Below are 19,564 nucleotides of genomic sequence, written 5' to 3'. Positions count from 1 at the left end.
GAATTTGCAATAAATATTGAAAGAGGTTGGATTGTCATCAGAATTTATCATTATGGGTATTTTTTGAGGGAGTGATATAGCACTTGCTATAAATATTCATCATGTTCTTAAATCTAGAGATATTCCGTGATTAGGTGATTTTATGCCTGTTTATGCTGGCAGGAACAAAAGAAACTTTAAAAACAGAAAACATAAACATAATTGAACCACTCACTTAAAAGAGAAATTGGAATAGATGTTTTCCAGGGGAGAACATGCTTTCTGTATAAAAAGGGCTAGTGTAACAAGAAGTCATCTATTCTTGATTTCTTTAGACAGCTAGAGCTTTATGCCTTGTCTAGTTTCTGTGTTTTAAGAGCTTGTTCTGTGTAGCAGAAATAATACAATAAATGGGTTTAACCACATTTGTCTCAGCTAGACAGTCTGCTTTGTCAGAGATTGCTGGTACAACATAAACAAATTATGTGTTTGTAGTGCTTTTCAATGAAAGCCTATCTAACAGAGCTGAGATTGTGTTTCAGCAGCTGTAGATTTAATCTCCTACCTGTCAGTTAAAACAGGCATTTCCTGAGCCAGATAAGGACTGGTTGTAGAGCAGGGAAGTAGTCACAGCTGGACAAAGACCTATTGTTATTGGCTGATAATTTCTATGTAGATTCAACTCCTTATTCTACCATGGAAACTACAGTTGTAGTGCAGTATTAAAGGAGCTAACCCAGCCTTTTAAAATGTTAAATCAAAGAGAATCAAAACTGGATTTTGTGTCATTCATTTGGGAGAACTGTCATGTGGAACTAAAAAAAAGTCTATAGATTTGATCATCACAGTTTTAGATCATTGTGTTTGTTATACTAGGGCCATGGAAAATGCCTGTTCACAGATCTGTAACTACATTCTTGGGAGTTCAAGTTGTAATATAAGCTACCCAAAGCCAAAAATTTAAATCTGTGGATTGATGCTTGGCCATGTGACTCACATATCATGGGTATTGTGACTACAAGTGCTGAATATTCTAGAAAGGAACAGACCTAATGTTAAATATATGTTCTGTAATAACCATGTGAATGCTTCTACACTTCTTCTTTCCTTGTATCCTAATTTCCAATAGGAAAAATACAGTTATTACTGTAACTATTGGAGAATTGGAGAGTAGAGAATAATGGCAATTAGTTAAATAACTTCACTCAAATAAACTTTGCTTCCTTCCTTCCTTCCTTCCTACCTTCCTTCCTTCCTTCCTTCCTTCCTTCCTATGATTTCTTTAAGAACATGTGAAAGTTTCAATGTATACATTTCCCATTTTGAATTCTGAGTATTTCTGTCCCTTGACCTGAGTGAACCACCATCCTTCCACTTCTCTTTGGGCTTGAGTTTGTATTCTTTTTCAGCTGTGATTGCACTGAGTTATTGATTGTATTGGGTTGCTGCTTATTAGTCCTAAACAATGTTATTGGCTTGTTGTTCTTTGTAACAGCAGGAGTATCATGAGAAGTGAATTACTACAGTACTGGACTATACCTTGGAAATCCCCATTTTTTTTCACAAATATGACATTAGTCTCAACTCCCCCTAACTGAAAAAGACAAGTTTTATTTAACAGTGTTTGAGTCAGTTTGTATATATCGATCTTTGTACTTTTATGATCTTTATGAACAGTTTATTTTTTCCATAGAAAATTTGTTAGGTAACTTGAATTATTTTAAATATTCCTATACTTCCTACACAGAGACTGAATTAAGAATTTACATTTTTAGTTTTTGTCAGTAAGCTGCTCTGATGCCTAAAATTTCATTGAAATTTCATTGAAATGTTATTTGATATAACATTTGGGGAAAAGAATCACAGTAATGTATCAGTATCCAAATAGATTATAATATCCTAGACTCTTCTCCCCTATAGGAATTAATGAGTACAAGTGTTTGAAAATGATGTGCTTCTATCTTATATGGAATCACTAGAAAGATCATATTTTAGTCAGTCAATCAATGAATGAATCAATCAGATACTCTTTGACATATCTGGAGGCACCATCCTAGTAGCATACTAAGCTTCTACTTGCAAGATGTTTTCCTTCTACTTGAGCGGAGAGGATATATAAGATGGAAATAGGCCACCATTACCCCAATTTTGGGTCTACTGAGGTGTTTTCTAAACTGGTCCCATTATCCCCATTTTGGGCCTACTGAGGTATTTTCTAAACTTGTCTCTCTGCGTTCATTCTTGCCCTATTATAGTCAGTTTTCCTCATGGCAACTAGAGTGATCTTTCTAAACTTAAATAGGTCTCATGGTAATACTCCCTTTTAAAACCCTCCAGTGACTTTCCATCACACTAAGAATACAATTCCGATTTTCTTACTGTGCTCTACAAGGCCCTAAATAACCTGATCTCCACCTGTCTTTCTAGCCTTTCCCCTACCACTCTCTATGCTCATTCTGCTCTGACCTTTGCACTCACATGCCCTCTGCCTGAGTTGCTTTTCTCTCTTCTAGCTCTGTGCAACATTTCCTCAGGTCATTTAACCCTGTGTGATGTTATCTCTTCAGAGACGCTTTCCTTGGTCATCCCTATCCAAGATAGTCCTCTGTACCTTCTACCTACTACCTCCAACTTTCTGCCTTTCCTTCTTCATACTCTATCTAGTTTCCTTTAAAACACCTATTATCAACTTACATTTATTATATCTGTATGTATTTGTTCATGTGTATATGTGTATACACACATGTACATACACACATACAAATGTACTTATATATATATGTATTTTTTTATGTTGTCTGTCTTTTCTTAGAAATGATGGTAGGGAATATTGTCTTCTACTGTATTCCCAATGCCTACAATAGTGTCAGGTCTTAAAAGAAACATTTGTTTAATAAATGAATTAATGTATCCACATGGGAAAACCATTAAATAATTCAACACAATATGTGCAGTGCAAATATTGACAGAGGGAAATTTATGTTTGGGGAATTTTCATGGAAGAGTTTAATTTGGGCTGAACCTTGAAAGATTGGTCAGGTTTGGGAAGGCAAAGAAGAGAGGAAAGATCATTCCATATGGTGAAAATGTGGTAAGAACAAAGACTTAGAAACTATTGAAAGCAAATGGAGAAACATCATGGTACAATGTAGTAGGCAAAGAGGAGTCAGGGGTATGTTAAGAGCATCTTGTGGAGGGGCAGCCTAGGCTAGGGAGTATGGACCTTACCTTCTTTAACAGCGACATCTCTTTTTTGTATCTATGTTATTTATTATGAAAATGGCACTAAATAAAAGTATAAAATTAAATTGATTTTTAAAAATCAGCATGTTAGCTTATCCTTATAATCATCTTCAGCGTCACCTTGTTCATTAAATGGAGATAGCAGGTGTAGGAGTATGTGTGTGTGTGTAATGCACATGCTGGGAGTGGAGGTCAGGGGTTGCAGGTTATGCTCCAAAATGACATTACTGTGCATGTCATTAGCTTTGTACTCTAAAATGACTAGACTGTGATAAAGATTGAAAACCTGAAGACTACTTGACTTGGGATTATAGTTATTGTTTATGCCTTTCCTTGGTATCTAGTTTTTATAAATATTGCCTTACTTTATCTCCCTGCCCCCCAATCACATGTACAGGTACTATCTCTCACTGATACTTCCAAGGAGGGACAATTTGCCATGGCTGAGCCCCAGCTGTCAATAGCTTAGACATCTTATTTACGTCCTGGTTAGAGTTGCCACACTATGTTTCTCAGGCCTTCTTGCTTGTGATGAAACTGCTTCTGCTCTCCATGATAGCTGATGCTTAAATGCTTTTCTGACATTCATTCATTATTGCATAATGAGCTCACAGTGATATAACAATTTTTAAAAATATTATTACTTTGGTAAACTGTATTCTTGGCTCTTTGGGTGAGAATTATCATTTCTATCAGTAAGGATTATAATTGATGATGATGAAATATTAAAGAAGCTTAGAGGCATCTCTAAATGATACTATAGAGGAATTTCAACAGATGTACTAGGAGTACTCAGCCATTAAAAAATCTTGAAATTAATAAAGTCAATTTTTATATTTTCTTACCAACTGGTGAAGTTCAAAGTTAGACCACAGCAGGGCCAAAAGAAAAGATCACTATAAGGAAATATGTTTGGACTAGATTTGTACTATTGCCTCCATTGAAGAACTGTAAATGATGAATGGACTTTGACTTGATTCAGCAGATTAAAAAACCATCAGAATTGTTATGGCTTAGTTTTTAAATAACATAGAATACAAGTTCTTGAATGCATTTATATAGCAAATATTTGTTGAGCCCCTACTCTGTGCAAAGTCTTTTACAGAGCCGTTGAGAGATAGAAAGTCCTTGCCTTTAAGTTACTTGTGCATAATTTTAACAAGGCCTATAGTTTAAGATGTAAACCTGCATTTCTGGATGAGGAATTTAATAATTGAACTCTGGTCATTGCTAACAGAATAAGGTTGCATAAAATACTTCAGAGGTAAAAGCCAGATTGCCTTCATTGTGGGTCAAAAGTTTATGAAAGGTTTATATCTGAATTTGGTTGTTACAAAGAAAGGAATGCCATATTATTCACAAATATTACCATATTTAAACGGCATTTATACAAAATTTGAAAAAATAATTTTCATCTTGGCAAAACACTTTGGTCATTGTGTATTTAATGGGGTTTCCATTTAGGAATGACAATCATTAGTCTCTAATATGTTTCGTACTTCTCTGGAAATAAGACAGGGTGGAATAGGAAACATTCATCTTCACTAGTCTTCGGAAATATCTAAAGTAATTGACTAGCTCAGTCTTCTGTGATGGCCTGGTGACCACTAACTGTGACTATTTGCATAATAGTCAACTCTTCACTTCTGTAGTGATAACTGTTTGTATCTTATTAAAATTAAGACTGTTTTAGTTCTCTTGACTTTTCCAGAAGTTGCAAAAATTGAGATTTGCTGTTCTGCCTTAACCAAACAAATGCACACATGGGGATAACAATATGCTGAGTTTATGCAGATTTTACAGCACGAATCTGAATAAAATACCCACTAATAGATCCTTAAGGAGTAATAAACACACATGAATTTTCCTTAGTTGCACTTTAAAGTGATTTTAACATACTACTAGACCTTAACAATAATATTTAATTGACAAGATTATGCATTTGTATGGATTGAAAAGGTGGTAGATATCTAATTCCAAATGAATCATACATTTTACTTTTGCATAGCATGTTTTATTAATTTCTTTATGGCCAGGATATTCTATTTCCCTCCTGGTGAGAGTTTCTTAAAACATAGTAAGATAATTTAAACACATTTAATTAACATTTATCATCCATTTTATAAAGAAATCTGACTTATATTTTCAAAAATACTCTCAATTTTTTTCTGGGTTGTAGACCATAGATAGAGTAGAGAAAGATACTTAGTGGAATTTTTGCTATACTTTAGTTTTCTTTTTAAGCAAAACTTTCTCTGTTGACCTTATTCCAAAGTAAGCTGAAAACTGGATAATTTGTACTAATATGTAAGTGAGAACAAACCTAATACCACTACCTGAAAAAACAAGGCTATAGATGTCTTTATGGCACTTTTATATTTCTACTGCCCAGCACAGAACCAGGTATAGAGTGATAGGTTCTCACTAAATGGCTGTTGAAGAGTTGAATTAAGACAAGCACCACTGCCTTCTCTTTTGGAGTAGCATGTTTCTCATGAGTCTAATAGGCCTAAACTAACTTTTTATTTGTGTAAGTTTATTGTGTTATTTATTTGTGAGCTCTTCATTTTATGGAATAAGGGGACAAATAAGTAAGAGATACTAGGAATTAAGATTATGTTAGTGCTAAATCCATGTTCTTTTCTCTGAAAATCCAATATTAAATAGAACATGTACAAATGAATAAGAAATGAAGTAATTACTTTTGACTACATATGATCCTAGTAGATTAATGAGATATTTGTCCATTTTAAAAAATGCAAATAAAGTGAGTATATACAGTATGCTGAGAGTATGCTCAGTATATAGAGTATGCTGAGAATATAAAAAGAGATGTTAACACAAAGGACAGGATTGGCCCTTTCAGGGCTATTAACATTTCTCTCAGAATATATACCTGAAGAAGATTTTTAAAACATGTACCGTTGACCTGATAGAGTCATTGTGTTCTTACTTACAAAGATTATTTCTTTCCTCTGTAACTATGGAAGAAAGTTGGAAAGTGCTAGACTGTGAAGTAGATTTTAAATAGCTATCTTAAAGCACCAACCCAGCAAATGAAACTGCTTTGTTTGCATGTTTTACTCTTGGTAGTTGGGCAAGGACATAGTGAAACTAGTGACAAGATAAATCTTTTTCATTTCTTCTGTGAATAATTTAGGCATTTTGTTTAGCATGTTAAATAATCAAAATTAGAAAAGAGAACTCACTTACTGGAGCTATTTTTTTCTTTTGCTTTAAACCAACTTTTCATTGAAGTATATTTATACAGAAAAGTGTGTGTGTGTATGTATATATATATATATATGTGAAGTTAGCTCTTTATTAATGTTTTAACTAAAACATATGACTTTGAAATCCCAATCCTGAGTTTGTAAAGGGATGCTTTTAAACTATAACATCTTGAGTTCGTTCTACTTTTTAAGGAGTTTACTTGGCCCTTTAATGAGAATTTTGAAGAGTGCTAGGAATAGTGTGCCAAATCCTGGGAAGACATTACATTATATTAGAGATGGATATTAACAATGGTGGCAAAGTGTTTTGTATCTTATCTTGATGGGACCTGAGAAAGGAAAGAGGAAGAGGGAAGAGGAGAAGTTACGAGAGAGAGAGAGAGAGAGAGAGAGAGAGGAGTGAGTAAGAGAGAGAGAGAAGAGAGAGAGCAGGAGGGGGAGGGAAGAGAGAGACAGAGGGGAAGGAGAGAGAGAGAAAGGGGTGGGGGGAGAGAGAATAACCTGCCAATAACAAATAACAAACAAACAAACAAACAGAAGCAAGCAAAGATGGATCCTCTTCTGAATGCAGTTACATTGTTTGTACAATGTGTATCCATTGGATGGTGGAATACACCTGGGAAGAATGGACTCTGTTCTCAAATGCTCTAGAAAATATGTGTCCTAAATTTGCTCTTGCTAGGATTCTAGTATTCTCTTGTTGGGCTAGCTAGATTCTCTAGAAGCAGGATTTGATATATTACATTAGCTGTAGCAGCCACAGATTTGCTAAATAAGACAAATGAAGAGAAAACAAGATTATATCAAGATGTATTTAAAAGTCAGTTTTAAGTTCTCTTCTGGAATGAGAATGATTACAGCTCAGTACCTTTTGTAGTTGCATTAACAATTCTACCCTATGAAAATTGGTGGTCAGAAGACCAGATCTGAGGTCCTAGTTGGTTGGCTCTCAGCCATTGATCAGTTAATACAAAATACTTACTGTGTTCTTAGGCCTGTGATAAGAGCAACATGATATATAGAAATATAAATGGCACAGGCCATTTGGGACAGTCAACTTACTTGCTGAGAGATGGTTTATGATTTGTGAATTAGTGAACAGCAAAGAACACAGAATAGAATTTAAGGCTTCTTTGAGTACTTAAGGCTGTGGCCAACCAAGAGAAGTTCAGTGTGTTGACTACTGCATTACACTTTCTAAGGAAGGGCAAAGCAGAGTATTAAAATTTTGGAAAGATTTTAACAAAAAAGTTTGAGACTAAAAGGGTTTCTGTTAAGGCATGAATTTATCCTGTCAAGTGAGATATTTTTCCTCCTAACCTCCAGAATTAACTAAAGTCCATATACTGTGGATTTCCATGCACTTTTTGGCAATAAGAAGACACATTTCTGACCTTGAAGGCTTTTCCTTTAAGTTTTCTGGGGACTTCATTTCTTTTGCTTTAGATGGTGCAGCTTTTACAGTGGTAATACTTTATGCAAATGAGTCAGCTATTCTTTGCAAAAATGAATATGGTCATTTCGAAAACTGATCCCCATCCCCTGTTTCTGACTGCACTTCTTGCACCTCTCTCTCTCCCACCTTCTCTCTTTCCCAAGATCACTTTTTCTGAACTCTCTATTTTCTCTCTTTTCCTCCATCTCTGTCATGGTATACACACATTGGAAACATTTCTTTCAACAGTTTAAGAAGCTTTCTTCAATTAAATCACATAAGGAATTATTTTCTAGAGATAAAGTATTTAAAAACCCTCATTTTTGCACTGTCTTTAACTCAGTAATAGACATTAATAGGCACATGATTTTCAATACAAATACTTATTTCCCATCACTAAAAAAAGTTAAATAATCTTCATGAAAGAGAAAATGAGCCCCCTGAGTGTCACTCTGTTTGCATATTAGCACGTAGCCAGGTCTCTGCCAAGTTGCTCTCTGACTGACTGCTGCAGATGCTCTTTCTCAAGTATTCTGAGTCATATCTTTACTGCAAGTCTTCGGGGACAAACAATAGCACCTGTTCCTCACAAGATATCAGGCCAGTTAGCCCATTCATGTATCTTTAATGAAGCTCTGGGGCAGATGGCAAAAAATGGCATCATCAACAACTTAGCACAGAGAAAACAAAGGGGATAAGTGTTGATGCAACAATGCTGTTTTATGAATTGGAAGAGACAGAACCTAAGTGTTTCACACACATCTGCTGCTGTCTTGATTCTCTGAAAGATGTGAGGAATACCCTAGCAATTAAAATTTCTGGGCATGTAGCCTATTTGATCAAGAATATGTTCCCCACCCTCTCCAAAAGGGAAACACTTTGGTCAGGGATTGTATAAGTTTAGAATTAATGGACAGTTGTGCTTTGGGGTAGTTTATTCCTTTCATGATACACTAAGCTTCACCCGTGATGGGGTTTCCGGTTACTTGGTAGTCATTCAAGTTACATACCCAGCCAGATAGTGCTTACTTTCAAAGCAATAAAAATAACACAGTTTTCAGGCTCAGAGATATATTTTGGCCACATCTAGTTTTGCTCTTTGTGCTAGCAAAATCAGTTTTACTTCTTCATCTATAGGATAATTAAAGAATCTCTGAATTTGTGTTTAGGGAAAGTTACACTTTCAAGAAAAAAAAGATGCTATTTGAAATTTTGATAACTTCCTGGAAAAGACATGTGGAGACTGGTCAGTCTTTGATGGAGTGAGGGGAGTTCTATTATTTTTTATTCTTAGTAAAATATTTTTGGGGGTTGCTGTTTCCAATGTGACTGCCTTTCCTGGCATGTCACCAAATGGGAAAACGGGATGATGGGAAGGTAGGGAAAAGGCAGTATTACATTCTTCATAGTGGGATGGGGCTTTTCTGTATCTTCAGAATTCTTCATCTGCCCTAAGCACTGGCACTCAGTGCAGTGACTTTAATACACAACTTCCATAAAAGGAAAATATCCTGGATGCTTGTGTGATTCTTAGGTGGCCACCAAGCCTCTTTCCTTGTCTTTTCCCCTTACCTTGCTCTTGCTTTCCGTTTCTGTTCCACATTCAACCAACAATCTTTTAGTAAGTATAATACATGGAAAGCTATGAGAGGGAAAAGTTGTTGCTGTAATTTATACTTTCTGCTAATATCACTTGCATTGGGTCATACTGATGAGCATTCTATAGAAGATGGCATTTAGAAATATTGATAGACCCTTGTTACCTTTGCTTGTTTTTTGTTTGTTTGTTTGTTTTTGTTTTGTTTTGTTTTTTGAGATGGAGTCTCGCTCTGTCGCCAGGCTGGAGTGCGGTGGCATGATCTCGGCTCACTGCAACCTCTGCCTCCTGGGTTCAAGTGATTCTCCTGCCTCAGCCTCCCGAGCAGCTGGGACTACAGGCACACCCCACCATGTCCAGCTAATTTTTGTACTTCTAGTAGAGACAGACAGGGGTCTCACCATGTTGACCAGGATGATCTCAATCTCTTGACCTCTTGATCCACCCGGCTTGGCCTCCCAAAGTGCTGGGATTATAGGCATGAGCCACTGCGCCCAGCTGCCTTTGCTTGTTTTAAAGACATAATTCCTTTAACACACTAGGGCAGCCATCTCAACCTTTTTGGCACCAGGTACCAGTTTTATGGAAGACAGTTTTTGCATGGACTGGGTAGGGGAGGGGGGATGGTTTCAGGATGAAACTTTTCCACCACAGATCATCAAGCATTAGATTCTCATAAGGAGCATGGCTAGGTCCCTTGCATACACAGTTCACAATAGAGTTGGTGCTCCTATGAGAATCTAACGCCACAGCTGATCTGACAGGAGGCAGAGCTCAGGCGGTAATGCTTGCTTGCCCGCTGCTTACCTCCTGCTATGTGGTCCAGTTCCTAACAGGCCACAACCTGGTACTGGTCCACAGCCCAGGGGTTGGAGACCCTTGCACTAGGTAACTATGAATAAGATTGTTGGATTGTATCAATGTCAGTACTCTGGTTGTGTTGTCATACTATAGTTTTGCAAGATGTTATCATTTGGGGAAACTGGATTAAGGATCCATGTGATCTCTCTGTATTCTTTATTACAACCACATGCAAACCTACAATTATATTATTATCACCAATAATCATATTCCCTATCTTAGATCTGTTTTTCAAAAGATGACTTCATGCTTAATATAATATGATATTAAAAGTATGAACTTTGACCCTGACATATCTGGACTTGAGTCCTGACTCTATAACTTTTAATTGGTTATGTTACTTAACCTCACATGGTTTTGTTTTTCTCATTAAATAAGTATAGTAATAATAAGTACCTTATAGGGTTTTGAGGATTAAATGGGATAGAGTATGTAAATCACTTTTCCAATGTTTGACATATAGAAAACAAGGAAAAATATTAGCTGCTGTGGTCATCATCATCATTATCATCATCATTACTATTATTACTTATGTAATTAGACATAAGAAGAACTTTTAATCACCTTTTCTCAGGCTAGAGTCTAACTAGCTACTGGATATTCTGGCTTCTCTTTAATAAAGAGCACTTGGAGTTTTTACATCATTTTACTTAAAATAAGTTTATTGTTTTACTTAAAATAAGTTTAAGTCAATTTTAACCCTTGGAACAAAATGATCATTGCTAATCAATGTATTGTAACAAACTACACAATTAATGATGGTAGGTACTGAGATCAGTGTGTTCTGTGTAAAATAAAATAAAAATAGAAGGGAAGGAAGGAATTTATTGAAAACTGAACAGCGTTCATAGTATCCAAACTCCAGCAATATGCTTTTGAAACACAAAATTGTTTTCAGCTGGAGACTTCCAGGTTTTCTTTGCAAAAACAGTGCAACCAGTGATTTCTCCCTTTTCTATCACTGAAGTCCCTCTGATGTAATGGAAAAAGCCCTGGACAGGGTGATTAGCTGTTCTGGACTCTGGATCCAGCACTGTCATGACACTGTAAACTTAGGCTCATATCTTTTACCTTCTCTAGCCACCTGTTTTCCTATGTGTAAATTGTGAGCTTTGGATTAGATTAGTGATTCTCAGAGAATGACCCCTGGACCAGCAGCCCCAGCTTCACCTGGGAACTTTTTAGAAATGTACACTGTCAGACCCCTACCTCAGATCTACTGATTCAAAGACTCTTGACGGGGAGCAGGGGGAGAGAAGGAAGCAATCTGTGTTTTAACAAGCCCTGTGAATGATTGTGATCCACACTAAAGTTTGAGAATCACTGTCCTAAATTAAATTTTAGCCTAAAATTTAATCAGTTGGACTGAATTCCAGAGTTTTCTGATTCAGTAGGTATGGGGTAGAGTTTAAGAATTTGCTTTTTTAAAAGGTTCCCAGATATTGCTGATGCTGCTGGTCTGGTACCACACTTTGAGAACTACTAGGTTAGGTCATTTCCAAGTTCGATTCTAACTGTATGTTTCTGTCATTACTCTTGCTTTCAGAATGTCCTTTGACCTCCTCCTTATTTACTTTTTCTCTCAAGTTATTGAATAGCCTCTGGGCTAATATTTAGTATTTGAAGTTTCTAACATAGCTTTCTTTGCAGAGTGTGATGAACAGAAATGAATTTACCTAAATTCTTACAGCTTATCTTAATATGAAACACCTACAGCTCTTTGGCATTAAAAATGAACCCGAGAGTTTGGTTAGTTATCTCATGAAGATGGAAAGTTACAAAAGAAATAATTTAAGACACTAAGATTCAAGAATTAAGTTCTGGTTTCTAATTGCTATTGACCTTTTTCTGTTGTCTCATGATCTGAAGAGCTTGGGCGACCAATATAAAAATAATGTTTTCATTCTAAGATGCTGCTAAATAAATAACACCAAAGGGCCTCAAATACATGTTCAAATGAACATGTATCCCCACCTCTTCTTTCTCATGGTTTTCTAGATACTTGGGATGGGATAATGCTCTGTGAGGCATGTTGTCTGCTAAGCATGACAAGCCTCTGCCTGCCAAACTGAATTATTTAGTTGGCTCATGTTTTCTTTCTTAAAGTAGAGTTATGAGTAAGATCAACTATTGCTTGTTTTATTGCTTGTTTTATCAGTAACTTGATAATTTCTAGTCCTGAATATGCAAACCATATAAGAAAGGAACACGGATCTAACAAGGATTTACTGTGACATTGCATTACTTTTATGTCAGGTACTGTGCCACAAGAGTTACTTTTATTGTCCATTTGGTCCTCACAATAATTGTGTAAGGTATTATAATTAGCTTCAGTTTTTACATGAAGAAATAGACTCAGAACAATTAAGTAACTGTTCAAGATTACACAGTCAAGAAAATAGCAGCATATAGATTTGAGTTCAGACTTTTTGCCAACAAGGCCTTTAGAGGCACCTAGTAAATCCTCGATAAATAAATGCATGATAAATGAATGAAGGAATGGCTGTAATCACACTATCGTCTTAATGTTGACTTTTAAACAATCATAGAATTATAAAGTTGGAAAGGCTCTAAAGGTTATTATATAATCAGGTTTTTCATTATGTATTTGCTTTAAACATCTCTAACATATGCTGTTATACAGCCTTTCTTTACTGGACCAGCTCTAGGGAAAGGATATATACCATCTCTTTACTCAGAGTGACTATAGAATAGTTTATTACTAGAAAGTTCTTCTTTGCATTTCATTTCCATGAAATTTCTTCTTTTGAGCCTAGTTCTTCCCTCTGTTAACCATTCAGTCTTAATCCAATCCTTCTTCCATACATTATTATTTCAAATATTTGAAGATAACCTTACCTCTTTTATCTCTCAAGCTAAATATTCAAACATCTTCAGCTACTTCTCAGTAATAACAACATAATAAATGTTTGTGAAATGAAAGAAATAATAAATAAATATAATATCCAAACTCCTCACTTTCTTTTTCTCCCTTTTTAGAGTATAAGCCATCTGTGCTATATTTTAGGTACATATTAGGGCCATATTTCTGGAGGCAAATGAAATTATTTCCTTTGATGTACTCTTGCACTGAACAATTGTAACCCATAAAAAATATTGTGTTTTATTTTCTGGCATAGAATAGTGCCCTCGTCTCTGATGTCTCAGGTTTGCATCAGGGTACAACAAGCTAGAGTTCAACAGCAAACCCGGTGCTTTTCTTCAGGGTTAAAGGCAAGACCTGGGCACTGGGGGATCAGCTCCAATTTAAGCAGGCTTAGTTTGTACTCTAATGTACGAAACTTGGGCTTACCTCAGCTAAAATGGAAGAAATAGCTGCTCAAAGCTAGTTTCTTTCACGCCCCACTGGCAAGGTAGTAATTGCACAAAGACCTTTTTATTATAAGTTGATTTTCTTGAGAAATGAATTCAGAAAAATCCTGTAAAGTGTTTATTTTTTGCTTGCCCTTTATTAACCCACATCTTAGGGCTTTCCCTAGAGAAAAACTGTTGGTAAACGAAACCTCTTAGACCTACACAGAAGCATTTTTTGCACTGTGTCCCTGGCTATGAAGGGAACAGGGACAGGACAAGGCAAGTCAGTGCTAATTAAACAGGGTCATTAGCCAGTGTATGGAATTTTGCCTAAAGAGAAGATTTAGGAATTTAGACAGGGAAGGGTTTGGGGTTGGAAGAATTACTGGTAAAGGTTTGTATCTTAAATAAGATATAATATAGCCCTTTTATACCAGTGAAAAGGCTAAATACCCTGTTTGAACTTAAAGATAATTTCTTTTGGTATATCTTAGTTTTCATCTTTAAATAAGAAAAGTCCTGTATTCAACCTATAAAACTGTGCCCTGAAAGCCAGGACAAAACCTTCCTGTCATGCTATCCTGGAATCCGGGCAGCATGCATAGAGTAAAGAAGGAAGCTAGGAAATTAAAATGTAATTTTCACAAGCATGATTCTGTCATAGCTCTTATTTTCTTTATATGGAATACAAATACTGATATAGAGTAAAGATTTTTCTATTTTGCATTTTTTGTGCTCTTTGATACATTTATTGAGGTCAAATGAAATTTGATATAGTAGGATTTATTATGAAATGCTCTCTGAAAACAACTCCATAATTACTGAGCTACATGGTAGTGCATAAAGCTGTAAAACTGCTTAGCCAGACAAGCAATTTATATGTTACATCGAGGTGTGTATGGCAAAGAATATTACTTTAATTGGGAGCCAAGATGTAGTAGCCTTAAATCTGAAGAGCTATATGTTTAACATAATGCATGAGGCTTTGAAATAAGATACCTAAACAGGGGAGATACAGCTTTTAGAATATATAACAATTAGACATTATTTTCTGACCATGGATACTAAATACTGTTTTTGAAAGAAAGCACAGAATGCAAAGCAGGTGAAAGGGCAAAACCTCTCAACATTGTACAGTGCTAGAAAGGAAGCAAACTTATTTCTTCTAGTTCTTTGTTTAAAAGAAAAAATAAAAGGAAAAATGTCAAGAGAAAAAAAACCATTAACTACAGTTCGGTGGAAGCAGGGACGAGGCAAATGCACAATGAAGTTACGTCTTCGGTATGCTATTAGCATCTCAGAAAAGGGATGTGGTGGATTTTAACTGAATTTTCTCAGATTGCAGATTTGGAATGAGGTTAGAGGTGGGTGGCTGTGTGGGTACCAGCACACCACCAGGAGTGAAAAACAAATTCTTCTTGGCATACATTTGCTCCCTGTCTGATCATAGGCTCTCTTCTGTTTAGCAGGTTCAGGGTCACATGCCTCCGCTCATGATCCCAATTTTTCCACATGACCAGCGGACCCTGGCAGCAGCTGCTGCTGCCCAACAGGGATTCCTCTTCCCCCCTGGAATAACATACAAACCAGGTAAGTAGAGAGGGATTTAACATTCTTTTCGAAATGCTCAGATCTGCATGTTTATGCTTAGTACTCACAACAAACACAGGAGCATGCCAGGGAACTATGAATAAAAATATCATAAAAGCTTATTTTAAAGTAAAATTAGAATTGGGAAGAGTGGGCATTGTAATAAACTAATTGGTTGCTAAAAACTTTTACTTTCTCTTCTTCCACTTGAGTTTGTCTTGAATTCACAGATAAGATACTACTTTCCCTGGGGACTACAATGTTTTTGTCAGCTCTCTCTCATACTTTTACTGTGAATAATTGTTTTTTGGTTAAAGATCCTTTTCTCCTGGTGAGAGCTGTTATATTCTGGAAAAGTGATCACATTCAGTATAAAATGTCATTGTTTGTTGTCAGACTTCTCTTAGAAAGATAGTTAAAACTAGACTGATTTAATTAGCTTACCACTAATAGGTAAAATTGTTTTTGATTTTCATCTAAAAAAATGAAGTATTCAGTACTTTTTAATTCATTTTTAAACCTCAAAAAACAGGTCATGTAACCTTGCAGTGAAATATGTTTTAAGATGATTTAGCAACTGTTGTGATTTTTCTTTTTTCCTCGGAGTTTACTGGACTCCTGGGGAATTCAATTAGGGGCATAATGGTTTGAAGCTTCTTTCAGAGCCTCCTTGTAAACAGGGCTTTAAATGTTTAAAGATATGTTGCCAAAGGAATCCAATGTAAGAAGATAGTCAAGTAAATAAAAGTCAACCTTAATTTCATTTGTGCATTCTTTGTAAGTGACCTCAGCTCAGAAGTAGTGACCTTGTTCTACTCATTAATAATTTCTGTGTCAAGTTCTTTTTAACATATTAACCTGATTATATTAACCATCAAATCTGAGTACAACAAATCTGCGTGCAGCAGTTTCTTTGTGTATGTGGTTTATAAAGTGAACAAAGGCGTTTTAATATGCTTAAAGCAATAATAAAATATAAATCACTTTACTAAAATTCTGGAGAAGAAAGCTTATTAAATAGCATAAAAACAAGCCTAGTGCATTTTAGCATCTGTTTTAATTGCTTGTTGCCAGTGATTACTCTTTTGTATTTGATAGAGAACTTCCTTCTTTGTAAGAAAAGGTAGGATGTCTGTGGCAAAACACGAATGATTCAAGGAATTGAGATGTTATGAGATTGGTGAGTTTAAGGGCTGTCTGAAAATTCCTCACATATAAATGAATCAAACTCATGTTACCAAAAGGTTTTTGGATACCTGAGAGAAAATTATGTCATTCAAATTGTTAAAAATTCATTTTTCTAGAGCATGATTTTTAGAACAAGGTATACTTACCTACTATGACATTGGCATCTATATTAAGGACAGGAGTATATTTTTTCAGAGAATATATTTTTTTTTTTTTAGTGAAGTGGTTCAGTCTTCCTGTGATCTCTGTAAGTCATTCTAAACTACTTCTTCATTTTGACTTTCTTTGGAACATTGAAGTAAGCCAAGTTTACTGTTCTATTCTGAATTTGAGTTTGACACCCCTGTACCAGTCCCAGAAACATTTTAAATGAACTATATGTGGAAATTATCTATTTGACTTCAGTGTTTTTAAAGTTAAATTTATCCACATTTCAAAATCAGTTATGGGTCTTATTTTTTGTTAGACGTAGACATCTTGCTTACCTAATTTTGTTGAAACAATACTGCCACTTTTCATGGGGGAAGATATTGTTTTATATATAGTGATTTTAGACCATTTTTCAAATGTCTTCTCTAACAGCATTAATGAGATTATAATATGTAACTGAGAAAAATAGAGAAATTGGGACAATATTGTGCAGAAATTAGTTACTTCTATTGAACAAAGGGCAGCTTAAAGTTAGTGTCCTGGGGTAACAGAGCTGTATTTGATTATGTTGGCCAAACTATGTTGGAAAGGCAGGACAATGGGTTTTGAGATGTAGGAAGAGTTTTAATTACAAGCAAGGTTGGTAAAAAAAAGTGTTTACTTTCGTGTGACTCCTAAATTATGTCAGACAATTTCATTAATCAGAACTCGAATTCTTTCAATATTTTGGCTAACCTAGGCTTTATTGTATATGAAAAATGTGTTTAAAATTCATTAAAATTATATGTTCTTATGCTATTAGTAGAGAAATTACATCCTCAGAAGACTTAATCAATCTATGCAGTGTTTTTATCATTCACATGAATTAGGTGAAGAGACTTCTATTGGACTGGAAACTGGACAAGTACAATACAACTTCTTTTTGCCCCAAACTGAGCTATGGTAACTTCACTTGAAACGTATGTGAGGGCTGGGTGTGGTGGCTCATGCCTGTAATCCCAGCACGTTGGGAGGCTGAGGGGTGGGAGGATCACTCAAGCCCAGGAGTTCAAGACCAGCCTGGACAACATAGTGAGCCCTTGTCTCTAAAAAGATTAAAAAGTTAGCAAATCATGGTGGTGTTCACCTGTAGTCCTAGCTACCCAGGAGGTTGATGTGGGAGGATTGCTTGAGCCCAGTAGGTTGAGGCAGCAGTGAGCCATGATTCTGCCACTGCACTCCAGTCTTAGCAGCAGAGTGAGACCCTGTCTCAAAAATAAAATGAAATAAAATAAAATAAAATAAAAAAGAAAAGAAATGTATGTGAGACAGCAATGACTAAATTTTTGAAAGAAAACCTTGAATTGGTGGCATAAATTTGTATTCTGGTTCCCTAAACAACAAGATGAACAAGTGCTACCTTGGTCTTTATAAATTGAAAAAAATAAATTTCCTTTTTTTTTCTTTCCACTTTCCCGTATCTGAAATGATTTCATAGTATTTGTGCCTTCAGCTGATTGAATAATTATCTTAATTTCCAGAGAGCAAGGACTACCTTGGGGTGACATTCATTGTTTGTTAAAGTTGACTGTTTCTGAATCCATGTTAAGACAGTATAAGCAAATACATTTAGGGTTATAGGCCTTCACTCCCCGCCCTATGATTTGACCTGTGCCTCTGGGCATTTCAGAGTCCCAGCGTGTAGTAAACACTAGGCAAGCTCTCCCACCTCAGTGGGTTGCTGAGGGGGCATGCTGCCCACAGGGATTGTTCAGCTCCAGGACAGCATCTTTCAGATTGTTCTCTCTAGAAATAGCTTTATTGAGTTTTAATCCCTATTTTTAAAAATATTTTACAGGTTCTATAATTAGAGACATATTTCTTGATAGGAACTCATCATCAGATCCCAGAACATAAACCACAGACTTTTGGTTGCTTTGCTCTTTCACATTGTGATACAGAGAGGTGCACCAATCAAGAGTAAGATAGATACATTTGAGCACAAATATTGGAGAAAATTAAAAGATAAAGCATCTTTCACAGTTGCCAATGTGTATATCCAATCAAGATCAGCTTGCCTGAAAAACAGAAACGATGAGTAGCCCCCTTCATACTTCAGGCTTGATTTAGCTGACCCATTGCTTTATGTAGTTGGGATTTTTTACATGATTGCGGCTAGAAAGCACACTTGAAGTTTCCTAGAAGGTCCTAGGAACAGGATGTCTGCCTGTTCCTGGGTCTTCCATTTACTCACTAGTTATAATATGATAATATATGATAATAATAATAGCTAAAGCTTACTGATTGATACTGTGCCAAATACTGTGCTAAATATTTCACATGGACTATTTTATTTCATCCTTACTTGAACATGTCATTTAATCTTGCTGAACCTCACTTTTTTGTCATCTAAGAAATGTGTCACGATTTGTTCACTACCCAACGTGGATGTGAAAATTAAATTTTGTAAAATATCTAAAAGTTCTCTGAAAATGATAAAGCACTAAGATTGGGAGTAAAGTCTGACGGTGAAACTGAGTAACTTTAGCCTGTTAAACTACATCCTTATCCGTTGGAAATGCGGCCCAAAAGCTGAGTGTTAGACTGAGTCATAGTGTCCCTCCACTCAACGACCAAAAACAATTTTACAAGTATACCTAATGTTTCTTTTTTATTGCAGTAAAATATACATAATATAATAGTTATTGTTTTAGCCATTTGTAAGTATATAACTCAGTGGCATTAATATATTTTCAATATTGTATAACCAACACCACAATCCATACCCAAAACTTTTTCATCATACCCAACAAAAATGCTGTAGCCATTAAATAATAACTCTCTCTATCCCTCTACCCTTAGTCTCTGGTAACCTCTATTCTATTATCTTTCTCTATGCATTTGCTTATTGTAGGTACTTCATATAATTGGAATAATACAATATTTATCCTTCTATGTCTAGCTTATTTTGGTAAGCATAACATTTCAAGGTCC

General features: G+C 35.6%; 1 protein-coding gene across 28 annotated transcripts in view; it reads left to right on the top strand.

Moving 5' to 3' along the window:
• Nucleotides 1-19,564, top strand: part of SOX6 (SRY-box transcription factor 6) — a 769,230-nt gene that overhangs the window by 609,784 nt on the left and 139,882 nt on the right. For 16 of the 28 annotated variants that reach the window (XM_057299104.2, XM_057299106.2, XM_055094176.2 and 13 more), the window contains one exon: nt 15,133-15,253. In XM_057299104.2, the coding sequence (XP_057155087.1) occupies nt 15,133-15,253 (121 nt within the window). Of the gene's footprint in view, nt 1-15,129; nt 15,254-19,564 lie in introns of all 28 variants that reach the window. The other 12 variants (XM_055094175.2, XM_055094170.2, XM_055094167.2 and 9 more) reach the window with 1 other exon arrangement.

The sequence above is a fragment of the Pan paniscus genome, chromosome 9 (assembly GCF_029289425.2).
Source record: "Pan paniscus chromosome 9, NHGRI_mPanPan1-v2.0_pri, whole genome shotgun sequence".
NCBI lineage: Eukaryota > Metazoa > Chordata > Mammalia > Primates > Hominidae > Pan > Pan paniscus.
Note: the sequence above shows the minus strand (reverse complement) of the source record. Positions and strands in the feature narration are given on the sequence as shown.